The sequence below is a fragment of the Mytilus trossulus genome, chromosome 1 (assembly GCF_036588685.1).
Source record: "Mytilus trossulus isolate FHL-02 chromosome 1, PNRI_Mtr1.1.1.hap1, whole genome shotgun sequence".
In the NCBI taxonomy this organism is placed as follows: Eukaryota; Metazoa; Mollusca; class Bivalvia; order Mytilida; family Mytilidae; genus Mytilus; species Mytilus trossulus.
Window position 1 is genome coordinate 42,834,125 of NC_086373.1, and position 26,135 is coordinate 42,860,259.

Sequence of the window (26,135 nt, forward strand, 5' to 3'; positions counted from 1 at the left end):
TTGTTTTAGAATTTATCATAGCATGTGAAGACCAATGACCAGAAACGTCTTCTTAGACGAAACGTCTTGTTGGAATTTAATTCTCTGGATCAAGTTGTTATGTCTTGTAAGGTGTTGGCCGTGAATCGGTCTCGCGTTTAGCCCTTTTTTTCTTTAACTTTGAATCGGCTGTGTGCCTTCTTTATTCCTTTTATCTCCAAAATCATCTACTAATGGATTTATATTGTGTTATATATTTAAAGAGCAACTTTTTGTCCCAGGAAAATATTATGAAATAGTATACGCAACCTGACAAACTCTCGACTACATATATAACAAAACGAATGGGAAATAACTGTCATAATCGTGACGAAGGTAATTTGTTTCGATTTGATACCTACTTATTACACATGTTTGATAGGTTTTTTATAGTTTGTTTTATTGACAAAATTGAGTACGATTACCAAAATAAAATGTTTGGTGAACGTTGCACTAATTTGGATCAAGCACCCATCACAGAATAACAAAAGAAAATTAGAAAACATACAATAAGTCGGACAAAGATTACAACAAGAAATTATACTCACTGTCCACACTTATAACGCAAAAACATACTTTTGTAAATATGTTTGCCATGTCCGTTATGTCGTTTATTAATTCTCACACAATAACCAGGAATAGTAATTTTCAGATACCATTTAACTATGTGTGCTTGCCATCTGTATATCTCTTGTAGGAATGTACCCAATATGACAAGAATCGGGGATTTTTTTGGTCATATAATCTCTTATACACTGGGCTAAAATATCTAATCCTATTGAACTATGCACATTCACATTGTAGCTTCTCTGTTTTTGATATGAGCGTCACTGATGATTCCTATGTAGACGAAACGCGCGTGTGGCGTTCTAAATTATAATCCTGGTACCTTTGATAATTATTGTCTACACAATGAAAAAAAACGATTGCTAGGTCAAAGCAAAATGTTATCCGTCACGTGTCAATTAAGATTTAAACAACAGGTACAAATACTTCATTGTAAAGTATATTTCAAGATGTAGTATTTGTTGCTGTTTCAATATTATAAACAAGTAGAATATAAACCTATCAAAGTGAAATAGTGTCCATACAATTGAAAGTAATAAAGGCGCAATTAATCAAAAAAAATGTGATAACGAGTCATCCTGTCAAAATGTCGGCGATTTTCAGTTTACCCTGCTCAGAGTTGTTTTGTTTAAATTGTGTCAATTTGATTAGATAGAATATCATTAAAAGAAACATATTGTCAGCTATGATCAGAAGACAATACATCAATAATCATACAATGACTCCTTAAACGAAGTTATGAGATTATTGTTTTTAAATGTTTTTAACGTTGTTGCCTATAGAAAGCTTAAATAATAAAAGGTTCTTGAGAAGAAAGGAAATTCTTCATCTAACAACAAAATAATTTATAACATGTATTAAAATCGTACACATTTCAAATTGGATGCATTTAATTTGGAGTACCTGAATTTTACAATAACACGTGTACGGAATTGATCATGACTTACGATAAATCATAGTGTTTTTTTTTTGTAAAACCCTACTCCTGGGTACGATTGGTACGCATAAGATGACACAAACCTCTCTCAAACTTGTTATATACTAGAATTAAAATCTGTAAGGAAGACACGCATTTCGTCTACAAAAAGATTCACCAGTTCGATGTTTTAAAGAAGAATATCATACGACGTTGAAAGCATTAAGGACCAAAAAATTCGAATACTAGTATGTACAATCGTAAAAAGTTGAAGCAATGTCTGGATGACGCGCTGCAAATTTAAAACCCGATAATGAATTCACATAGCACCATAACGATCCTTATACGCCAGTTTTTATTTTAAAGACAAATGATAATGCTAGCTATTAATGCTCATTTCATAGAACTTTGTGCATTCAGTCAACTTAGTCGAAAGTTTAAAAATATCTCAAACAATTCTAATTTGATATTTCGTGGAAGGGCAGACTAGAAACTTTCATAGGTTGAAGACTAATAACTCTAAACAAAAACACACTAAAAAAATGGTTGTTTCTTGTAATTAACGCATTTTTAAGAACCAGTTGGAAAGTTTCGTTGTCAAGTACTTGTAAATAATATTTTGTTATTCTCGGTTTTTATGACTCATCAGAAAGGTATTTTACTTAACCCATATATTTCATTTTTTGTAACTGATTTTTTAATATTAATAAATCAACCTGTAGTCTAAATATATAAATATGATAGAATTTGAAGCGAGATGATGTATCAAATATTTCTGTTTTCTTCGTTTTCAAGAAAGGAAAGTCAACACAGACATGCCCAAAGATGAAAAGGTGCACTTCAATTTCTGTTTTCGATGCAATTATTGGTCATTTTGGGGAATTTTATTTACAAAAAAACTGTCGCAGGGGCAAAGATATACAAAAACAAGATACAAATAATTGTTTTATAAAGATCAATCTATTATCTTTCTGTGAATATTTTTCGACGGAATTTATGCTTATGCACTAAGAGAATTAACTTCGATTTGAACCTGCTTCAATCGACCTTTTTATGACAATTTGTCTATAATTATATTTTATTTTAACAAATATATCAATGCTCCATACTCAATTCAAAATGAGGAAGGATTAATATATTTATTCTTTTGCATAATTTCGAATTTTATACTTTGTATAGATGCATAAAATCGGAAATTATGAATCTTTGTTAAACATTTAAAGCCCATAGAAACAGATGTAAAATAATAGATATTCTATTTAAATCTAAAGCAAAAATATATTTCTTCCTGTAGTATAATTTTGAATTTTTTGAAGGAAGTGACGGGAAATCCCGTTAATTTAAATTCAAATAGACTGTTTAAAATAATATAGGTTAACCTTAAACGACAAACAACAAGGTTATAATTTTCAACTACAAGATAGACGGTTATAAAGCTCGAAAATGGTTACAACTACCTTCAAAATATTGTTATGGGTAATTGTTCTGTATCTTAAAGGTATGTAAACAGAAATATAACAACATGAAATTATGTTACGTCTGCTTTTAAAATGAACATGTGCGTATCTCTTCTATCAGCAATGATATCCCTAATCGAATATCAGATTATTTATCTCAAAATTAGTTAAACCTTGTTTTTAAAAGAGGTATTTAGGATCGGTGTCTTTACAAAAAGTGATCTTACTTTTCTATATTGGCTAGAGGTATAGAGGGTGGGTTGAGATCTCATAAACATGTTTAACCCCGCCGCATTTTTGTGTCTGTGCCAAGTCAGAAGCATCTGGTCTTTGTTGGTCTTATATTATTTTAATTTTAGTTTCTTGTGTACAATTTGGAAATTAGTATGGCGTTCATTATCACTGAACTAGTATATATTTGTTAAGGGGCCAGCTGAAGGACGCCTCCGGTGCGGGAATTTCTCGTTACATTGAAGACCTGTTGGTGAACTTCTGTTGTTGTTTTTCTATGGTCGTGTTGTTGTCTCTTGATACATTCCCCTTTTCCATTCTCAATTTTATCATTATCCATAACAATTATTAATAATGTTGGTTAATTGTTATAACTGACATACTCTAACCCTATTTTATGATTTGTTTATTCTGATCTTAAATTATAGTTTAGGGGTAACCGGGTTGTCATTTATTTGATTGAATTTTAATAATATTTTTATGAAAACACTTCGTTGCTTTATTTATTGCTGCAAAATCAAAGAAATCAAAGAGAGGGCAAGCAGAGAAATTAAATTATTTTATGATGCTTTAATGACAGTAAGACCAGTGGTTTTTTTCATTGCTGTATAGCTAATTCTTAGCTAAAAGAAAACCAAACACAAAATGCATTTAAGTTAAACTTTCAGGGTCGATTTGAACTTCAGTCAAAAGTATGTCCCTAGTATTTCATTGTTTGTAAGAAGATTCAAATATGGATTAAGACTAATGTTTTGTTCCTTTTCAATCGTTTTTTAAAAGAATAAGTAAAATGTTATAAATTTTATATTTTTAACACTGTCTTTTTTCCGTAGGTTTCTGTCCCAAATCAAGATGAACCTGAAAGTTATTAGTTATCGCTGATAACATATAATTAATCGTTTACTATGTGGTTTGGGTGTTGCAAATGGCTATATAACAAGGAATATTTATACGAAATATTTAGAAAGATATCTTTTTAGAACGGAATATCAACATCAACGTTAAAAGTGACGTCATGACATTCGTTAAATTAGTCTGACATATATTTGTGCGTTTTTTTCTGAAAACAGACACCTTTCAGTTTTCTCGTTTAATCTTCATAAAAACCAGGACTGAAGACAATAAAACAAAAAGACATTCACATTAACAGTTACAAATAATAGATAAGAAACAACACGAACTCCACTAAAAACCGGGATTGAACCAGGTGCTCCGGAATGGTAAACATTTCCTGCACCGTATACGGCACCCGTTGTGTTATTTCTTTGAAATTTCTTAGCTAAATTGAATAAGATTTAGTCGCAAAAGGAGTTCTTGAAGGAAATTGCACTGTCTATATTTACAGGATTGCATTCTGTAGATAAGTTATTTTATGGACCTTGTTTACAATTTGAACTAGAATACCATATCATGCAAATGTATTCTGACTTTAGAAATCTCTTAATTTTAGCTTTACCATGTGTATCACAGAGTAGTTTTCGAGGAACGTACTATTCCGGCAAATATGTTTCCGAAAGTAACGGGGCTTATTACAATGAAGAAGCATCTAATTCTGTTCATGGTCCAAATCACACAGTAAGGTAATGAAAATAATAAGAAAATTATTAGTTCAATGATTTGTGTTTGATCTTTTTTTATCAACACATAGTACTCCCTTTAATATACTCCTTAAATTTGTGGCCATCAAAATGATGCCTATCTGGAAGGCAATATGTTCATCATTATTCCATTATTAGTTTTTCTGGTACTCATACTTCAACTACAGTATTAAAGTTTGAGTGCACTCAATTTCGTTCAAGATTTTGAAATTTTGAAATTCTAAGGCTTCTCTAGCTCAGAAATAGATTACCTTAGCTGTATTTGGCAAAAACGTTTTGGAATTTTGGTCATCAATGCTCTTCAGCTTCGTACTTTTTGTGGCCTTTTCAATAGCGTAAATCGAAAATTAAATCCTGGTATCTATAATGAGTTTATTTTTATAGGAATGGAAGACAAATATAATCCAATCTTGCATCATATTGTTGACCAGCCCGACGTCCCGTTCCTATCGGAATTTTAGATTGTTTTTTTCTCAGTTTGCAATTATAGATTCTACTAGAACACACCCGTGACATCGCGGGTCCGTGACTGAATTAAAGTATATAACTATGCGCAAGCCTTACTTTAGTATTAGTATTGGCATCTGATAAAATCATGCCGATTATAAGATACACAGTTTTCTCTGCTTTCAAATCTTTCTGTTTGAACCCGTCGAACTGGAACTTATCAATTATTGGTCATGATAAATACTAATTATTTGGAAAACAAAAGGTCCTGGCATGGAATATTTTTTAATCAACAGCCTTGTCCTATATTAGTTATAAATTAAGTTGAATTCTTTGATTCGCTGTTTTACGTCACTCATGGCCGCTAATAAATTGAAAACTGTACCTATACGCCTTATTTTTAGTCCAGATTTTTAGTATTCGTATTTTTATCTTAGAAAGTCTTACTGATTAAAATAGTACAATAGGTAACAATTTGACAATTTAGTAGTGTCAACCCTGTGATTATGACCCGTGTAAATAGCATATTAATCCTGCATACACTGTTTGGTGGTGCCCCTGTCAGATGCGGAACGTACAGATAAGGTAATAAGTAACAGGTGATTATACTATTGGTATCGGTATCGGACTCGACCCGGAACTTCTTAATTATTGGCAATATTTATTACGTGGAAAACAAAAGGGCCAGGGGTGGTGTAATTTTCAATCTACACCTTTGTACTATATAAGTTGTATATAAAGTTGAATTCTTTGATTCGTCGTTTTCACGTGATGACGGCTGACAAATTGGACCTCGTAATTTTAGTATTATAGATTAACCGGATTAAACCGCAAAACGATATCTTCAACTCTTTCTTAAATTTCGAATAATATCACGCTCGTGAAGAATTTGTAACATCTTAAATAACTTATCTGATGATAACTGATGATGACTGATGTTCCCATATTTTGACTATTTTATTGATTGTGACTGTTTATTTAACGCATCATGTAAATGTAACGGAATTTGATGAGACTGTTATTAAAGTGAGAGGGTTAGCGCTATAGAACCAGGTTTAATCCACCATTTTCTACATTTGAAAATACCTGTACCAAGTCAGGAATATGACAGTTCTTGTCCATTCGTTTTTGATGCGTTTTGTTTTTTGATTTTGCCATGTGATTATGGACTTTCCAAATTGATTTTCCTCTGAGTTCAGTATTTTTGTGATTTTACTTTTTATCTCTGTCTGATAACTTTTTTTCAAAAAATCAGTATTAACCTATTCTTCATTGTTACACATTTAAGTAATTTTTCAAATTATCTGCATTTAAGGTGGTACCTAACACTTTAACTAACATTAATTTGGCTCGTTTAATTTTAATCAAATTTTGCCAAAGTAGTTACTTTGACCCTTTGACAAAAATATGAAATTTTCAAAAAATTTCAACCAACCGTTTTATCATAAAAATTACACTGGTTATATAGCAGATTGACAAACACTTATTTTGATCATTGAGAAGCTTAATATTCCATTTCCAACACAACGTCATTAAAACGTTTAGATGATTTTACAGAGTTATCTCCCTGTAGTGTTAGGTATCACCTTAAAAGAATTTTTTGAATTATATCTATATATACTCGAATGTATCAACGCCACAAAAAGTGACATCACATGTAAATTTCTAAAAATGGAATATAAAATTGGAATTAAGTTTGTTATGGTGTTATTTTCCAATCATTACAAGAATATTAACATAGAACTGCGTAAGTCACAAGTAAAATCACAAAAATACTGAACTCCAAGGAAAATTCAAAACGGAAAGTCTCCAATCAAATAGCAAAATCAAAAGCTCAAGCACATCAAACGAATGGATTACAACAGTTACTGTCATATTCCTAACTTGGTACAGGCATTTTCTTATGAAGAAAAGGGAAGTTTGAACCTGGTTGAACAGCCTAATTCACTTACTTGTATAAATAAAGGCAACAGTAGTATACCGCTGTTCGAAATTCATACATCAATTGAATATAAGAGGAGAATTACGACACAACAGAAACACAACACTAAAATGTAAAACACAGAGAAACGAACTATAATATAACAATGACAATTTTCCTGACGCAATACACGAAATGTTAAGAAAAAAAAGGTTGGTTGAAGCTTGTTTTTCGGCTAGCCAAACCTCGCACTTTATGGCAATTTTAAATATAACATTAAAATGACAACATTACATGACAGGACTACAGTACAAATAAATGCAAGAAATACAAACGTTTCAATTGGACATTTCGACATGCTAATAGTCAAAGGTACCAGGCTTATAATATAATACTCCATACGTGCGTTTCGTTCACATACGACTCAATAAAATAAGAGAATCCTAGTATATAGAATAATTCTTACTTTTGCAAGCAGTCAATTTATAAAAATGACCATATGTATACGGATTGATAGTTTTGTCTTAGATGCATGCTTTTTTATTAGTTGTTTGTAGCTTTGAACTAGCTGTCAAATAACTGCGAGTACTCTCGGATCTGTTCCTAGTGTTTTTTGTTATCGGGATGTACAAGTACCAGGCCACATCCACTTGTATTTTTGTCCATATGATGAGTGAAGCCTTTTTCAACTTATTTTTATAGTTCATTCTTATGTTGTACTGTTATACCACTGTCCAAAGTTAGGTGGAGGGTCTGGATCCCGCTAACCTGTTTAACCCCGCCTCATTATTTATGTATTTGCCTGTCCCAAGTCAGGAGCCTGTAATTCAGTGATTGACGTTTGTTTATGTGTTACATATTTGTTTTTCGTTCATTTTTTTTTGTATAAATAAGGCCGTTAGTTTTCTCGTTTCCATTGTTTTACATTGTCATATCGGGACCTTTTATAGCTGACTATGCGTTATGGGCTTTGCTCATTGTTGAAGGCCGTACGGTGACATATACTTGTTAATGTCTGTGTCATTTTGGTCTCTTGTAGACAGTTGTCTCATTGCAGGCATATCACATCTTCTTTTTAATATATAACTGATGTTCAATTTCAACACCGAAGTGGTGGCTTACCACACAATAAAGATAAAAACAAACACGTAAACAAAAGAACAAAAGCACATAAAACAGTACAAAAAAACTAACATTGTCACCTAAAGAATAACGCTACGTCACAGGTAAAAGTGACATCACGATAACTTTCGAAAAGTTTGATATAGTTCAAAATCAGGTTTATTATTATGGCATTTAATGTTTAATACAACAACTACAATTGAATTAATATAGAATAAAAACCCCAAACGATGAGACATAACATAATATTCAGTTGGACTTACAAAAGATACATTACAACTAAATATATGAATGTTGGATGTACGTATAAAGACGAAGAAACATCTATTAACAATGCATATTTAAGTCCGTTTTCATAATTTCATACAGATATTCTTCTATATCGTTAAAATAAAATGTAAAAAGAAATAAAGATCAATTATTCTTGACTTACATAAATATCAAATATCTAAATATCAAAGTATCTTTCACCATCATAAACACAAGATTTAATATTGCTACATAATGAAAAATTACTTTGAACATGTTCCATTGAATGTTACTTTTAATCAATAACTTCCACAACTCAGCCCTCCAAATTGTATCAAATCATTTTTTTTAAATCTATAAATGTGCAGAATATTTGTTTTTCGTTGTTAGAAATAGATCAACTAATAAAACAAACAAAAAAATATTATCCTGAGTTGAATTTGACGCTCGAAAACCTACATGTGTTTTCGATATAAGACCCGTTTCATCTGATTTTTTTTCTTAATGTTGTGTTTAAGATTGAAGAAAACAGTATACATTTGTACCTAGATTAAAGAACTCTCCCGAGCCTTGTGAGGGTTCTTCGGATCACCTCTTTTTTTGAAAATAGCTACAATACGTTTGATGTCCATGATTCAAGACTTTCACAACTATCAATACTGTCTATACTAGATACGTCCGAAAATCATAATAAAAAAATGCTATTCAACAAAAATTTCTAAAATATACACTAGCGATTCATTGTTACCAAAATCATCGAAAACTTCTAAAAAGTAATTATTAGGTAAACGGTACAAATTACTAGATGCGCATTTTGACGTCCAATGTCTATTCAAAGGTGCTCGAAACCAAAGTATTTGAAAAGCAATGAGCTTATCGAACAGATGCCCCCCCCAAAAAAAAAGACTTTAAAAGTATAGCCAAAGCCGGGCAAGGAATTGGAGCTTAGCACGAGAGAGATACATTCCTTGATTTTAAATAATTTCTATTTATTGTAACAGCAAATTTGAATAACACAAAATCCGTATTTTCATGCCAGGACATAAATGATTTTTTTATCAAAACCACTTTTACAAAACAAGTCGTAACCGTTGAGAACATTCAATATATCATTTGTATATGTTTTCGTCTCTACAAATAGACAAATATCAAGTTTGATAAGACCGTGACATGTTTTAAATACATTTTAAACGTTGCTCGTTTTTAACACACCAGTGTGTGGCTCCCTATGTTATTGTCATATTCGGATGCGTTCGCGATTACGAAAATGATCGAAGAAATCGGAAGTTGTGATAAATTCTAAGTAAACAGCAAACGACAAACCTCGGCAGATTCCGTCAGATGGATGGATGTGTGCGACACATCAATAATTCTATAGAAAAATAACTTGACGATAGAAATTAGTACAATATTGATTGAATGAATGCAGTCGCACATATTTCATGCATATTTAAGACGATTGTTCTGATACCGACCGGTCAAGGGCCGTATAGCCAGTCAAGGTCGTTAAAAACTTTTATCATCATCATCATTGTTCTGATATAAATAAAAGATCATAGAGATTTTAAATAAATGTAGGAATTTTAAGCTGCGTTCTAAATCTAGTGTAAGATCATTGGTTGGTATACGAATATTTCAGCTGAGCCGGAAGTGTTGATTATTTTAAGTACTGCAACTGTTCAATAATATTTACCTGTATCATTTGGACAGATAGTGATAAAATATTTTATGACTTTGTACTTTGTACTCGTTTTGCTTTATAACTATTTAGATCTACACGTCACTGATGAGTCTTATGAAGACGAAACGCGCGTCTGGCGTATTAAATTATAATCCTGGTACCTTTGATAAGTATTTACACCATTGGGCGCTGCGGGTGGACGTTTCGTCCCAGAGGGTATCACCAGCCCAGGATATCAATTATATGGCCATTTTAGTAAATTTCCTTTTGACAAAATTAAAATTTCTAGTAAAACTAAGAGTTTTTTCATCCAAGGAATAGATTACCTTAGCCGTATTTGGCACCACTTTTTGAAATTTTGGCTCTTCAACTTTGTTCTCGTTTGGCATTATAACTATTTAGATCTGAGCGTCACTGATAAGACATATTAAGATGAAACGCGCGTCTGGCGTATTAAATTATAATCCTGGTACCTTTGATAACTAAAATGAGACAGAGATTCTGTAGCTATTCCATAGCATTTTATAAGTCTCGGTTTTTTTTTCTCAAATTGATAAATACGGGTCAAATCATGACATTAGTCATGATGGGCACATTCATAAATCACAAATAGAAATACTAACACCGGCTGTACATTATCGGACAAAACTCGTTCAAATACGAGCATTCAATTTTAGGAGTTTTTTTATTCCACAAATGTCATCAAATTTAAACCCACTTACATATATATATATATATTTATCAATAACGAGCAGCGTTTTTTATAATTATTTTTGTATATATTACTTTTGTGAAATGAAGTCCGTGATCGATATATTTTCGCATTTAAAACTGAAATTGTACTGTCAATATAATACTTCCATGGTTTGACAAGACCTTTCATATTGATATATTTTCTTTTGTTTTTGCAGGCGATGGATATATAGAGTAATAGCAACAGTTTGTGGCTTATTTTTCTTTGGATTAATTTACTTCTTAATTAAAATGTGCGGTCGTACATGTGATAATGAACTAAAAAGAAGAGCAAATCGCAGGAACATACTGATGTCACCTCTAAATGATATCGAGGAACAGTGTACGTTTAAGTAATAGGGACATATTTGTGAAAGGCATCTATTTCAGTAAATTTATACGTAAACTTCAGACAAGAACACTGGTCAACTCTATTGTACATATTACAATACAGTACGAGAACAGTTAAACAGAAAAAAAGACAACAACGCAACCGAAACAAAATCAACATTGGTAGATAAATTTTTAATACAGAAGTAAACCAATTCAGACGTATTTGGTTTGGTATATTAAAATTTACCTCTGCATGTCTTGTAATTTGAATTTTAAAATACTATGGATACATGTATATTTATTAAAAACATTTTCATATAAATGATTGATATCAAATTCATGATCAACTTATAAATGTATGGTTTTGATTAATTCTTCCTTTTAAAATAATCAGATTGATAACTCTAGACAAATATCCTAATGATATAAAGTAAAAAAAAACTGAAAATGTTCCACTAAGATAGCAAATGTTTGTATATGCTCATTAATTCTGCTTCAATTCATTGTCTTTGTAGAACAAAACTGGCGAAGGAGGAAGGACAGAGAGGTTCTTGATAGCAGTTCTTTTAAAACCTTTTTACAACTTTGGAAGACTCGGAAGGATTAAAATCTTGTCAAATTGTATTGACACTTGTTTATTGTTTATATTTTTATTCGTTTTAAAATTTGATCATATATATATATATGTACGCAAAAAATAATTATAAACCTTAAACATAAATTCTTATGCAAAAGATGAATGCATCATTCATCACATCAACAAATTTTCCCCTTACTCATGTTTTAAGTAACCTCTTTGTTTTCAAAACTTTCAACAAAAAATAAGGTGTGTTCATTGTAGTACTTTATTGTTACATAAAGAAAAAAATCTTCCTGTAGTTGATGAATGGGAAAATTTTAAAGGAAATGAATGGAAATTCCATTGATTTAAATATCAATTAGCCGCATTTTAAAAATTATTCAGGTCAACCTTTAACGACTAACAACCAGAATATCATAGTCCAATACATGATCGAGGTTAACAAGTAGTGAAAATGAAATTCTCCAAAATAATGTTGTGGATAATTATTCTTTATTTCGAAGGTATGTTAAAAAAAAACTAAAAAAAACCTCAGGAATAACTTACCTTGGCAACACTTTATGACTTTTGTATTCTCAATGCTCTTTGTACTTTATTTGTACTTTTTTTTTTAATTATAAGTGTGTCACTGATGAGTCTTAATGGCTCAAATACAAAAAAAAACATTTGTGTATCTACTTCATAAGGAGGATTGTATTATTTTTTTTTACAAAATATGACTGCCCATAATTGAAAGCTGAAATAATGGTTTGGGGTTGTCATTAAATGGATTGAATTTTAATAAGATGTTTATAATTACATTTCGTTGCTTCATTAATTGCTACCAATTCAAAGAAAAGGGACGCATAGGAATGAAATTATTTTAAGATTTTTTAATGTCAGTAAGGCCAGTGATGTTTCGTTGCTGTACTGATAGGTCTGAGCTAAAAGAAAACCGATACACAAAATTATTTCAATTAAACTTTCGGTATTCATTCGTCAAATGTATATCTCTTTTTTTCTTTTTCTTTGGATATAAGATTAGATTAAAAAAGGAAATTGTTGATTGGTTTCTTAAAATAATTATTTTACAAACGTTACATAGGTGTTAAAAATGAAATTAATCATTACTAACATCGGCATACTTTGTATGTTTCTGTCCTTTTTCGAAATGACCCTGAAAGTTATTGGATGCCCCTTTGTTACCTTTTGCGTCTCTTTTACCGGCCACTCAAATTTAATTACGCAGTATAGGTAAAACCATATGATGACCACTTTAGAAGACCTCTTTACAAAGAGTTAATTCTAGAAAAGGACACAAAGGCAAACGAATAGGGTTGTTTAGTAAGTGTGACATGTTATATGTGCGTTTTACCATTTCAATATGCAATAGTTAAATATCAATAAAAGACACATACAAATTGTTTTACAGTTGTACATAATAGATTTTATAATAGCTACAATAAATTAAGAAGATGTGGTAAAATTTCCAATGTGACGAATCTCGACCAGAAACAAATTGAAATCAATATTTACAATTATGGCACCGTAGGCATTTAATAATTAGAAAAAACATAACCGCATAGTCAGCTATAAAAGCTCCCAAAAGACCAATTTAAAACAAATCAAACGAACAAACGGAGCGTCCAGATTAATAGAAAAACACAATGTACACAATACAACTATGGCACATGCAGAATGTTGCGGGTTGATACATGTAAGCGGGAGCCCCCCACCCTCACTTTACCTTAGACAGTTGTGTATAACAATAAAACATAAGAAAAAAACTATAAATATCAATTAAAAATAGCTAGGCTCATTAGATTGACACAAGCAGAAAAACAAGTAACAATAAGAAAAAAACATACCAGATGGAGCAAGTTTTACATACACCCTATATCAAAAAGACATTAATCACAGATCTTAAAGTACCCTCAATTTCTAAAAACTAATAAAAAAATATGTATCTAAGCCTAAAGTTCTTTGTGTACTTCTGTCAATGCAAAGGTAAACAAAACTTATATGAAAAATGTAAAACTTAATATGAAGTAGAAATTATTTGTCCTATTCTGTGTGCTTTATGCACGAGTTCTGTTTTGGAGAAAGAATATATCATATGAAAATTTTAAGAGCATACCGTATGATAACTCATTTCTTTAATGGGGCACTTGCTTCGATGTATATACAACAATATACCACATGATTTTAGGTGTTTAATCGTTAATGAAAATGAAATAGTGAAATAATAATTCACTTTTAGAACCATTATGATTCAATTTTGTCAAAATAAGCCTCAGTTTAACTCTAAGACAGAGATGGATATACGTGGCGCATTGTTCGTGTTTACTTATTCAAGGGGAAATAATATGCAAAAAAAGTAAATCACTTGATTGACTGAATAGCATTCTAATACAGGTAAACACGATGTGTCCTTAAAATTGTCATCAAAGGTACCGGGTATATAATTTGATACGCTCGACGCGCGTTTCGTCTACATCAGACTCAGTGTCGCTCAAATCAAAATAGTTAAAAAGCCAAACATGTATAAAGTTGAAGAGCATTGAGCATTTAAAATGTTTTCACTTCCATTGAAGAGATAACAGGAGTTTTACTGGATGGTGTGCACTTCGTAATACATTGATGAGAAGAAACAAAGTTTAGCGCTGTTCAACCAAATTCCACGCGTTATAAGTTGTATGGTTGACTCGTCGTAGCCCAAAATACATTGTAGTTTATTGTTTCAATAGCCTGATTTTTACGGAATATGTTTACTTTTGAACTTGGTAAATTATCATGCTGACGTATTCTGACGTTCAACATCTAGTTGTCTTTACCTGCTAAATGTGTGTTCTTAATTTAAGCTTTACCATGTGTATCAAGAAGTAGAGTTAGAGTCCGAACAGGAAGAAGATCATATAATTCCGGCAAGGATGACTCCGAACGTGATTGGAGTTCTCACAATGGAGGCGGATATGTTTCTAAAACTACAGACAAGTAAAAATAATACTTAGCAATTAAACATTAAAAAAAAAAATTAAAATTGCTTGGTGTAAACTACAGCAAAATCAACTAAATTATTCAAGGAAACCATTTGTGAAATGAAATTATTTTGGCTGTTAACTAACAGAAATTACCCAAAATAAAGATGTATTTGAGAAAACATTTTCTTTTTTAAGTTTTGGTAGTTTTTCGTTTTATTAAGCATTTTTGGTTGAAATTTCTCAAGTTTTTGTGATATATATTCAAGTATATTATGAATGTAGGACAGAATGTTATTGAACAAAAAGTATGGTACATGTACCAACTCTATCCCACTGGTTGTTAATTTTAAAAATAAAAGTTTCGTCGGTGATGCTACTGATACAAGTCTATTTTGAGATTTGAAAAACAAAAACATACAAAAATGTATTTTCCTGAATAATAGTACACTGTACGACATTTTATACATTATTTATTGTAAACTTGATAATTATCATGATATGTTTAGAAAAACAGGCTTTATAGTGCATATACAATATAATTTCCATGATTACAAGTTGAAAATATTTCTTTTTTTATGCAAATGAACAATTTTCTGATTTGTTTTTAAATGGAAGTCAATGACGTACGTATGTTTTCCTGTCTGATCCACTTTTTGGCTTTGTCCACATGTTACCATGAATCCTAGTAAAAAAAAACTTTCAATGAGCCATATGGACAGATAGATTTAATATATTATTTAATCATTATTAAGATTTTACATGAATGTTTGTGTACAAAGTTGTTCAATATTTTAAAGGTAAAAAGGATATTATAAATCACAAAAAAAATAACAATATCCTAAACTGAATTATAGCTCTTTTCTGTGATTTTTTCCCTAGGTAGTCCTTCATGAAAAGGAAATGGTAAATACTCGTTCTTGGCAATGCGATTTATTTTACTCAAATAAAACTTTTGATGCCAATCCAATTTGCGATACATTGAACACATAAAACTCATTTCTCCATTCGAAACCTGGGTTATGTTTAGTAGTAGCAGAATGCTAAATTCTAATATAATGGTATTTATTTTTTAAATGATACGAAAAATGTTATCATCTCTATTACATATATGTCTTGCTGTAACAACGTCTTCGGTTTTTTGTGACGAAATTTAAACATATGTAGATTTATATTTGTCGGTTAATAACAATCTGAGTTTTGACCCATTATTTTCTACTGAAGGTTTACAACATGTGGTAATCGTTTAATCTGCTTGTGCACCCTTTTTTCTTGATGTCATGTGTCGATTTGTAATTCTCAAAACTATACTCTTATAATTAGTTTGAAAAAGCAATTACATACCCGTTTTGCATTACATTAAGGACGAGTTTGTTAGAAACCTATCTTTGCCCTATTATTGACATAGAAGAAGTACCCGAGTGGATGCCAAACTTTTTAATCGTAATATACCTTTTGATTGCAGTGTTGCGTACGTTTTGTTTTTTTTATCCAAAAGCGTGCGCAAACGTCTACTAACGTTACTTAAACATGTTTTATGGTCTACAGAACATGTGGATACTCTTTCCCTGAATGTTTTACAAATGAAACATTATTCTTTTTGAAACAACTTGCTCGTATTTTTTCATTCAGGCAATGTTGGATGGTTTTCTTTAAACCATTAATTGTGTGCCAGTAGTGAAGTTATGTAGCTTTTCTCCGATACTTTAACGTCGACTTGGATTATTTCTCTGTTATTGATGTTTGTTTTAAGTCAGTCCTGTACAAACGGCGGCGGTTTAAAAGTGATAAACACAACGAGACTGCCAAATCTAAATCAACAAATCTGAACGAACCGTTATACAAATTACCCGTTGAATGAAAAAAATAAACATCCCCGCATTACTTGTAAACCGCGAGTAAATATGTTAAAACTTCTTGTCAAGCATAACAAACTCGTTTAAGCACTATAACTTTGTTAACAAGTCTATTGTCTTACGTCATATGACCGTGTTTTGATTTTTTCAAAAGAGCTGAGTGAAGTGATATAGGCAGGGGCAGACGGATAATACATGATTTTTTAAAAAGACAATGATTTGTTAGATTGACTTCTTTTTATACTTACCTTAATTAATTTTTTCATATTTTTTTGCAGCTATGAGACGAATATAATTGTTGTAGGAGTGGTCTGCTTTGTCGCCATCGTCGGTTTAGTATTCTTCTTAAAGGAAATATGCGGTTGTAATAATAAATCACAGAGAACTGAAAATCACAGGGACATAGTGACAGATAATATCGACGGATGGTGTAAGTTGAAATATTATTGACAAATATATCAAAAACATCTATTTTTGTACAGTTATTTGTGAAATCAAAGTACAGACAATAACAAATGTCAAAACGAAGACAGTAAAACGGACAATAAGCCAGCAATACAACAAAATAATCAACATTGGTAGATATATTTATTATGACTGAACAATTAATTCATCAAAAGTACCAGTAATGACATTTTTAAATAAACTGCTAGACGCCCGTTCCGTCTACTAAAGACTCATCAGTGACTCTCGATTCTAAAAACAATTCCTATATCAATTCTCCTGTTTTATCAAAGCTGCTTACTGATATCTAAAGAACATATGTAGATACCTTCATATAGGAAGAGATAATCCCACCCGTGTCAGTAATCTTGTAATCTTAACTGTTTTTCAAATAAAGACTGGACAACTCAGAAATAGCATCAGGGTGAATTAATGATTGAAGATTTCCCCTGAGATAGCAAATGTTTTTGTATATGAGCATCAATTCTTATTGAACTTATTGTCGTTGTAGAACAAAACTAGGAGGAGGATGAAAGAGAGGTTCTTAATAACAGTCCTCTGTATTTACAACTTTGGAAGACTCGGCAGTATCAAAACCTTCTCAAATAATATTGACATTTTGTTTATTGCTCATGTTTATATTCATTTTACAATGTATATGCAAAAAATATATGTAGGCAAAAAAAAAAATATTAACCTCAAATAAAATTGCTAATGCAAAAGAAGAATGTATGATACGAGTATTATTTGTCCCCCCCCCCCCCCCCAAAAAAAAAAAAAATATTATACACCAAATTGGAAATACATTAGTGGTACCAGTGGGATCGTTGGGGATCAAAAGACATGATAGCGAACCATTCTTTCTGTTGAACCTACTCAAAGTTGTTGCGTACACAAGAAATCATTGTTGCGAGATATAAAAAAATTGAATATTGTCTGTAACAATTAATTTGATCCCCCCCCTGTAAAATGATCCGGGAGATAAAATGTCCTTGAATATTTTATCCTCTAGGATAGAAAATTGCTAAAAATTATATCCCCAACACTAAAAAAATATCCACAATGATGGATATAATTTAAGTGTTGTGGGATATAAAATGTATTAATAGATTAAGGTCATTCCCAAAGTGTCACACCTATATATGACATGTGTACGCAATTTCAAAGTTGAATATTTTACTATATGGCGGGGTTTCGTTAATTAATTGACGGATCGAACACATCCCGCCCTATATATGTAACATTACATGACTTTTTAGTGATTCAAACTATTCTTTTTAAATAATATTTGCGTGTTAGACATGTTTTTTTCTTAAAAAATTACAATTACATCGACAGTCATAATTTCTGTATTATTTAAAAAGTTTTGTTACACATTTTGTTACACCTTAGTAATGCAGTAACTCGGATTGGTTGACCATTGTGAAGTTGAGTTTTGTAGCATAGATTTGTATATCGTTGTATTTCCTTTTGTTTGTGTTGACCAATTGTACGTTGGGAATTATTTTTTACACATCATTTATTGATCTTGTGATTTCTATTAATTTAGTTTGCGTCTTATTTCTTTGGTGTCACAGTTTGGCTATGTTTGTGTTCGATCATACAGTTTTGACAAGACGGTAGTTGCTCGCCAAAGGCATTTATTTTTTAATTTCTTTAGACTTATTTGCGTCTTATTTGTTGATTGCAGTTGGTTTTTGGTTTTTTGTCATATGGTGACATGATGTGATTTGGGTTTTTTCTTTAGATGTGTGTGCATCTTAAATTAGGATTGCAGTTGTTTCATTGATTTCTTTTGTGTTATATTTTCGATACATTTTTATTCTATCTTATAGCATCTTACAATTGTCCGTCGACATAATGTGATACTTTTTTGTTCGCCAATATTAATCATCAGATTTGATTTGATTTAATTATTTTATTAAATATCTTTTTTTTTTTCTTAATATATACATTGCTCGAGTGTAAAACCTGCAACAATACTCTATCAAAACAATCCAGGAAACAATCCCTAAACAAGGAAGTAACGAATTAACTTCAAAAGGGGGGGGGGGGGGGTTTGTCTGAGCTCGAAAATTTAATGTCCTCCTCCAAAAATCTTTTTTTTTCTTTCAAAACTTATACTATAAGGTATTAGGAGATCAGAATTCATAATATTTTTTTTTATCATAAATATTGCCTGACAACAATATATTTTGGAACAAATTTTGAATCAGATGATATCTTATTGGGATAATATTTACCCCTCCCCTTTTTCACATTTTGAAGTTAAATGGTCCTTCCATTATTATATGCAAATAACCAGCACAAAGACTTTCATTATCTTTTTTCTACATTCGAAGACTACGTTCGCACTGTTCAAACCAATATTCAGTTGCGGATCCAGAACTTTTCATTAGGGGGTCCACTGAGCTAAGGGGGGCCCGCTCAAGTCATGCTTCACTGATTCCCTACATAATCAACCTGGTTTTTTTCCAACGAAAGCATACCGCCCCCCTCCCCCCCCCCCTGGATCCGTCTACGTTGTTGAAAACGTTATTCTTATACATACTTACCTCCATGTAATTGTCTCAAGTCTGATTATATAAACACAGATATTTCAGTCTCTGCACCGAACACTTTCAATCAACTAAGCCGTTGCTATGACGGTGCTAAAAAGAGCAGCGGCTTGTGTTAAAGTTGTACTTGTAGACTGTCTTTGATAATCTGTTGCAGTTTTGTACAAGAGTTAGTCCTTTGTAGTTTAAATAATAAAAATTCGTAAGGGTTTGAATTCCGCGGAACCCAGGGGCTCGCCTACTTTTGCTGTTAATCGCTGGCTCTTCAAAACTGAGGGGAAAAATAATCAAAATATTCCTCCCATTACTATCTTTTGAATGTAAGAAGCTTCTGTCTAAGTTTGGTAGAAATCAAGGATAGTTTATGAATCTAATAAATGTTTTTAAAATTTCAACTGAAGACTGTATGTAATGTTAACTGGAAGAAAAACTAAGTCCATTTATAAGTAAAATACGGAAAAATCAGAACAAAATTTAACAACTTTTCCTTCTGGATACTATCTTATAATCATGAACAAGCTTCCGTCCAAGATTGCGTCAAATTCAGGATAGTTTAAGAAAGTAATTAATATTCTAAAAACTTTAACCACAGAGTAAATTAAGTTTCCTGGCCAAATAATTAAGTCCATTTATATGTAAAATACGGAAAAACTGATTTTTATTCTCACAAAATTTACATCTGGATGCTATCTTATAATCATAAACAAGCTTCAGTCCACGTTTGGTAAAAATCCAGGATAGTTTAAGAAGGTTATTAAAATTCTTAAAACTTTATGATTCCTTGCAAAAAAACTAAGTCCATTTATAAGTAAAATACGCGAAAAAATATTTATTTTACAAAATTTACTTCTGGATGCTATCTTATAATCATAAACAAGCATCTGGCCAAGTTTGGTACATATCCATAATAGTTTAAGAAAGCAATTAAAACTTCAAAAACTTTAACCACATAGTGAATATTTGGGGTCGCAACCGCCGACAACGACAACGACGCCGATGGAATGTAGGGTCGCTATGTCTTGCTTTTTCGACAAAAGTCGAAGGCTCGACAAAAACGGAACTATTATAATGTTATAGAAAATAACGACAGTTTTCTTGATATTGACAAATCAAAAAATCAAGTCAAATGGTAATGTTTGGGATGCTTAATCCTATGACATATTTAATAAGTTGAAAAATTAATATATTAAAGACCTTTTTTGGGGTGTAAACATTTACGGTTGACTGGCATATTTTATATAGAATGTACAGCCTGTTTTAAAAAACAAAATGATGATTCCAAAAGATAACGAAAATTAAGCATGTTCTTTTAACTGTTTAATAAAAACGAGTTCAGACTATCAAGGTCTTGAACACAGAGAAAAGAGAAACCAATGGCATACTATATCATCTCAGAAATTAGATATAGAAAAAATAAAGGGTGTAAAAAAAGACAAAACCACACATAAGGATAAAGAAAAAGTCCATAAAGATTATATCTGAATTACTTTTCTTTTTGATATACAATTTTACATACTAATATACATTTATATGTCAGATATTTGATTACTACAGAAGACAAGATTATTCAGAGTGAAAAATGAATAGTTAGAATTATTAACAACATCCTTGCTAGAAAATGCATGGACATCGAGATGGGACAAAATGAAGTACACTTTTTATCCTAGAAAAAGACAACGAATTATGCAAATCTGAAAAATGTACAAACAAAGATAATTTTTAACCCCGACTTATACTTCATTTAGGGTTTATATAATTGGAATGCTCTTTTTTGTAACTAAGCAGTAATATAGTAACCAGGAAAATTGAGTCTTCTACTTAAGCATGTTAAGCGCTTCAAATTTTGAAATATAATTGCCTATAACTTCCGATTATTTTCGGAATATACAGTATAAGGTAATGCGACAAAATCAAAAAGACGCACTTAAAATTATGTACAAATGCTATGAGTTTACTTATTTGGCTTTTTCATATTCTTGAGAAATTGGTAAATTGTTAAATATGTCGTTTGATTAATCCACAAATGTTCCGTTTATCATTCTGTATACATACCGTTTAATAACATTTTCGTTTTTAAAACATTTGATATGTTTTATGTTGATAATTTTAAGTTATTGAAGTGAGTAGTCAAAACTAAAACAAAACCTTCTTCGATTTTTAAAGATAATCGAGCTCTTTAAAACTGTTTAACTTGGTAAAAAGCAACAACGTAAAGAAACAATCGAACGAACTATATCTGCAATTAAAATCTTTCATTCAGACGCAAAACAATACATAATTGTTATATATTTTATTGTTACCTAAAGAAAAAACAATTTTTTGACAGTAGTATGATGAATTTTATATTTTGAAGGAACTGACTGGAAATCCCGTTGATTTAAATATGAATTGGCTGTCTTTTTAAATTGTTTAAGGTCTACCTATATCGACAAACATCTTTTGTGTCACGATAACTTTATATTTTATGATACAAAATAGAAGGTGTAAAAAGAGAAGATGGCTTCTGATACAGGGCAAGGTAATTAACATAATCAGAAATCAATTGCTTTTGACCCGTCAATGTTTATGCAAAATGCCATGGAAAAATATTTAAAAAAAGAGAGCCAAAAGATACCAAAAGGACAGTTAATCTCATAGATCGAAAATAAACTGTCAACGTCATGGCTAGAAAAAAAGGACAAATAGACAAATAAAAGTACACAAGACACAATATATAAAAAATAGAGACTAAGCAACAAAAACCTCTACAAAAACTAGGTGCTCCGGAAGGGTAAACAGATCCTGCTCCGTATGTTGCACCCGTCGTGTGGATTATGTTATTTATAAACCATTCTGACTACCTTTTTTTTAAATCTGAAACTTGCACTAATCCCTTGTTCCTTTCGCATTTCGTCTATAAATGAAGGCAACAGTAGTATACCGCTGTTCAAAACTCGTAAATCTATGGACAAAAAACAAAATTAGGCTAACAAACTAAAACTGAGGGAAACGCATTAAAAATAAGAGGAGAACAACGACACAACATTAAAATGTAACACACACAGAAACGGACTAAGCATTAGACAGAATCCGATGAGAATAACAAATATACCATCAAAACCAAATACATGAATTTGGGATAGAAAAGTACCGTGACACGTCTAATAGTAATGTGAATTCACACTCAATTATAAGAGAAAACAAACGACACAACAGAAACACAACGTTAATAAAATGTTACACACACAGAAATGAACTATGATATAAAAATGGTCATTCTCCTGACTTGGTACAGGACATTTTTAAAGATAAAAATGGTGGGTTAAACCTGGTTTTGTGGCATGCCAAACATCACACTTTAATGGCAATGTTAAATATAACATTGAAATGACAACATAATATTACAGGACTACAATATTAATAAAGAGAAGAACGTATTAGACAAAGAAACACATAAATAATAGATAACAAAAACATCAGGTTTAGAATCCAATACGCCAAAAAAGCGCCTCGTCCACACAAGACTCACCAGTGACGCCCAGATATAAAAGATCGAAAGAGAAAAAAAGTACAAAGTTGTACAACACTGAAGATCAAAAGTTGAAAAAGGTTGTGTCAAATACGGCTATGTTTTTATGCTTGGGGATAAGAACATCCTTATTATTTAGAATAATTTATGCTATTGCAAACAGTAAATTTTATCAAATGAATATAAAAGATAAACATAATGAAACTGCAGTATTAACTAAACAGAAAACAGAACCCGAATACATAATGCAAATACCAACACAGAAAAATAGACTCTCTTTTTCTAAAACAACTTCACGAACACTTTGACACAGTAGTTGATGGAATAATGTTGTTGAGTTCTAAAATATGTTTCCTATAATATTCACCGGATAAAAGATAAAATACGAGAAAAATAAGATTGAAAATAAGGTGGCATCCCGTTAGTTCAACAACCATTATTCCGACAGCCCATTATTCCGACAGATCATAATTCCGACAGCTCATTATTCCGACATTGCATCTGTCTTCAGTGTATGGGTTAATTTTCTCTAAAAAGACCAATCATGATTCCGTGTATTTTTTACGGATTTCGAAGTCTGAAATATATTGGTTTATGCGGGGTTTTTTTGTTGTTTTTTTTCTCTTAATTCTGTAAAAACATATTGAACGATTACTGTGTATGCGAAAATTATTACTGTAAACACAAATTGTGATTACGTATAATTTTATAGCTTGGTAGATTTCTTTGTTTTGCGGTTAACTTACATTTTGTTTTAATGTTAAAATATCAGGACTAGTAGGTTTGAAAGATGGGATATTATAGGATGCCTATAAGTGTAATAAACAGTTATATTTTTAATGGTCAATACATGTTTTCCAGTAAAGAATGTCTACAAAAAGAGATTCAATAAACTAATTTTAATAAAACAAGCTTAGCACATAATGTGTCTTAATTAAATATAAATATTGGAATCATCTTGAAAAAATTTAAAACAATCAACATTGAAAAAGTCAAAATTGACACTTATTTTTTATTTAACAACTGTTTTCAAGAAGAAAAATACTTAGATACCATTGATTTTAAGAAAGGTAGTTCATATATTGATAAAGAATCAGTGATAACCCATTACATTGGGACTTGGAAATACCTGAAAAAAAAATCAGGGATTTCTGAAATTTGGTTACAAGGTTTATAAAAGTCAGCTGTACCTTGTTATGATTCAGATTCATAACCCAACAACTTCTTTTTACCGAAATATTTTGGCGGGGAATCATCAGTAAGCAGTAGCTCGCACTTTCACTTGTTGTTCTTGATTTATATGCTCTGTATAGACCCTGTAATTTCAAAAATCGAATATTCTATTCTGTTCTATTCTAAGTACAGATTTCGAATTGAATATATAGAAAGTTTTCGAAATACCTATGTAATATATATACGGAGTTATTTCTTAAAATATGTTGTAACAAATTCCTAATAATACGGACAGCCTGACTAGTTCTATTTAATCCTGATACCCTGATGCTTTATAAATGTCGGACTAGTGGGTTGTCGGATTATTTGGATGTCGTAGAAATGGGTTGTCGGTATATTGGGTTTTCGGACCAATGGGCTGTCGGAATAATTGCGAAAAACGGATAATAACCGAAAAAGAATTAAACAAAAAACAAGCCTAAGAGCATATCAACAGGATGAAGTGTGCAATTACTCGATATTTATAAATTGCATATATTAAAAAGCATTATTTGTAGTTTTGAAAACAGTATTTTCGAACTGTACATTTTAGGTAAATATTATAAGACCTACTTGTCAAGCATTTCAAACTTATTTAATCATTAGAACTTCGACGATAAGTCTGTGACAATAAATTTTACGTCACTTGACCTTGGCCTTGAATTTTCGGAGAAGCCGAATAAGGTGATACATGCAGTGGAAAGACGGAAAATATTACAATATTTTTTATAGAGATCATAATGTGTTTGACAAAATCATTTCATGTTTACGTTTTTCAAATTTACCTTTTTTACGTTTTGCAGACGAGCGCTATTTGCAATAGCAGAACTCGTCTTCATTGTCCTCGTTTGGACAACATTCTTCTTCAGAGAAGTATACGTCCGTAAGGATAAATCACAAAGAAGAAAAAATCACAGAAACATAATGATGACCCCTATAAATATGGTCGAAGAACGGGGTAAGTTAAATACTACCTATATATAGGTCGAGGCTTTTATTTGAGTACATTTATACATAAAAATAAAGTACAGACTAGAACACAGATGAACTCTATTGTACAAATGGCAATATGTTGACCGTTAAACAGGACAATAAGCCACCAATACAGCAAAAACATCAACATTGGTTGATACATTACAGTTATTATTATTATGTAAGTAACACCAATTTAAGTGTAGTTGCTTTTGTATTTTATATTAATAACCTGTGGATATACTTACTAAAACTATATAGTTCAACATCAAAATGTTATTCGTTTGATGTCGACAAGTCGGAAAGTTTTATATATTTGTAGAATTTTACATCAAAACACAATTGTTATCTGCTAAATTTGTCTGATTGTTTTATCGGTTAAAATTTCCTTTGAAATACTCCTGATTTGCAACCGCAGCTGATACCTCTAGCCAAATGTATACGTACTTTTGTTATATATTTTTAAAAAAAAGTATTTTTAGGAACTCTACGTCCGCACAATAAGCAGTAATCTTTCTGTTAATTCAAAAAGAGACTGAAAAAACATCCTTGTAAATTAAAGATTCCACTTAAATACCAAGAGTATGTAATAGTGCGGTGACTGAAGGCCGATTTTTTATAATTTAATCTCCCCACCGAACACACACCTATATAATATATCATTGGAAAGAAGAAACCTTGTGCTATAACATTATGCCTGTCGTCAGTACTTGGTATGGTCACATATTTTGAAAATTGAGGTCAAAGGTCATATGTAAAAATCTGTGAAAATTTGG

General features: G+C 31.2%; 1 protein-coding gene across 1 annotated transcript; it reads left to right on the plus strand.

The window, feature by feature from the left end:
• Nucleotides 1–2,886: 2,886 nt before the first annotated feature.
• LOC134720322 (uncharacterized) lies at nt 2,887–11,296 on the plus strand. Its single transcript, XM_063582831.1, has 3 exons — nt 2,887–2,999; nt 4,640–4,769; nt 11,119–11,296. The coding sequence occupies exons 1-3, from the start codon at nt 2,945–2,947 to the stop codon at nt 11,294–11,296; spliced, it is 363 nt and encodes a 120-aa protein (XP_063438901.1). The 5' UTR covers nt 2,887–2,944.
• Nucleotides 11,297–26,135: the final 14,839 nt, after the last annotated feature.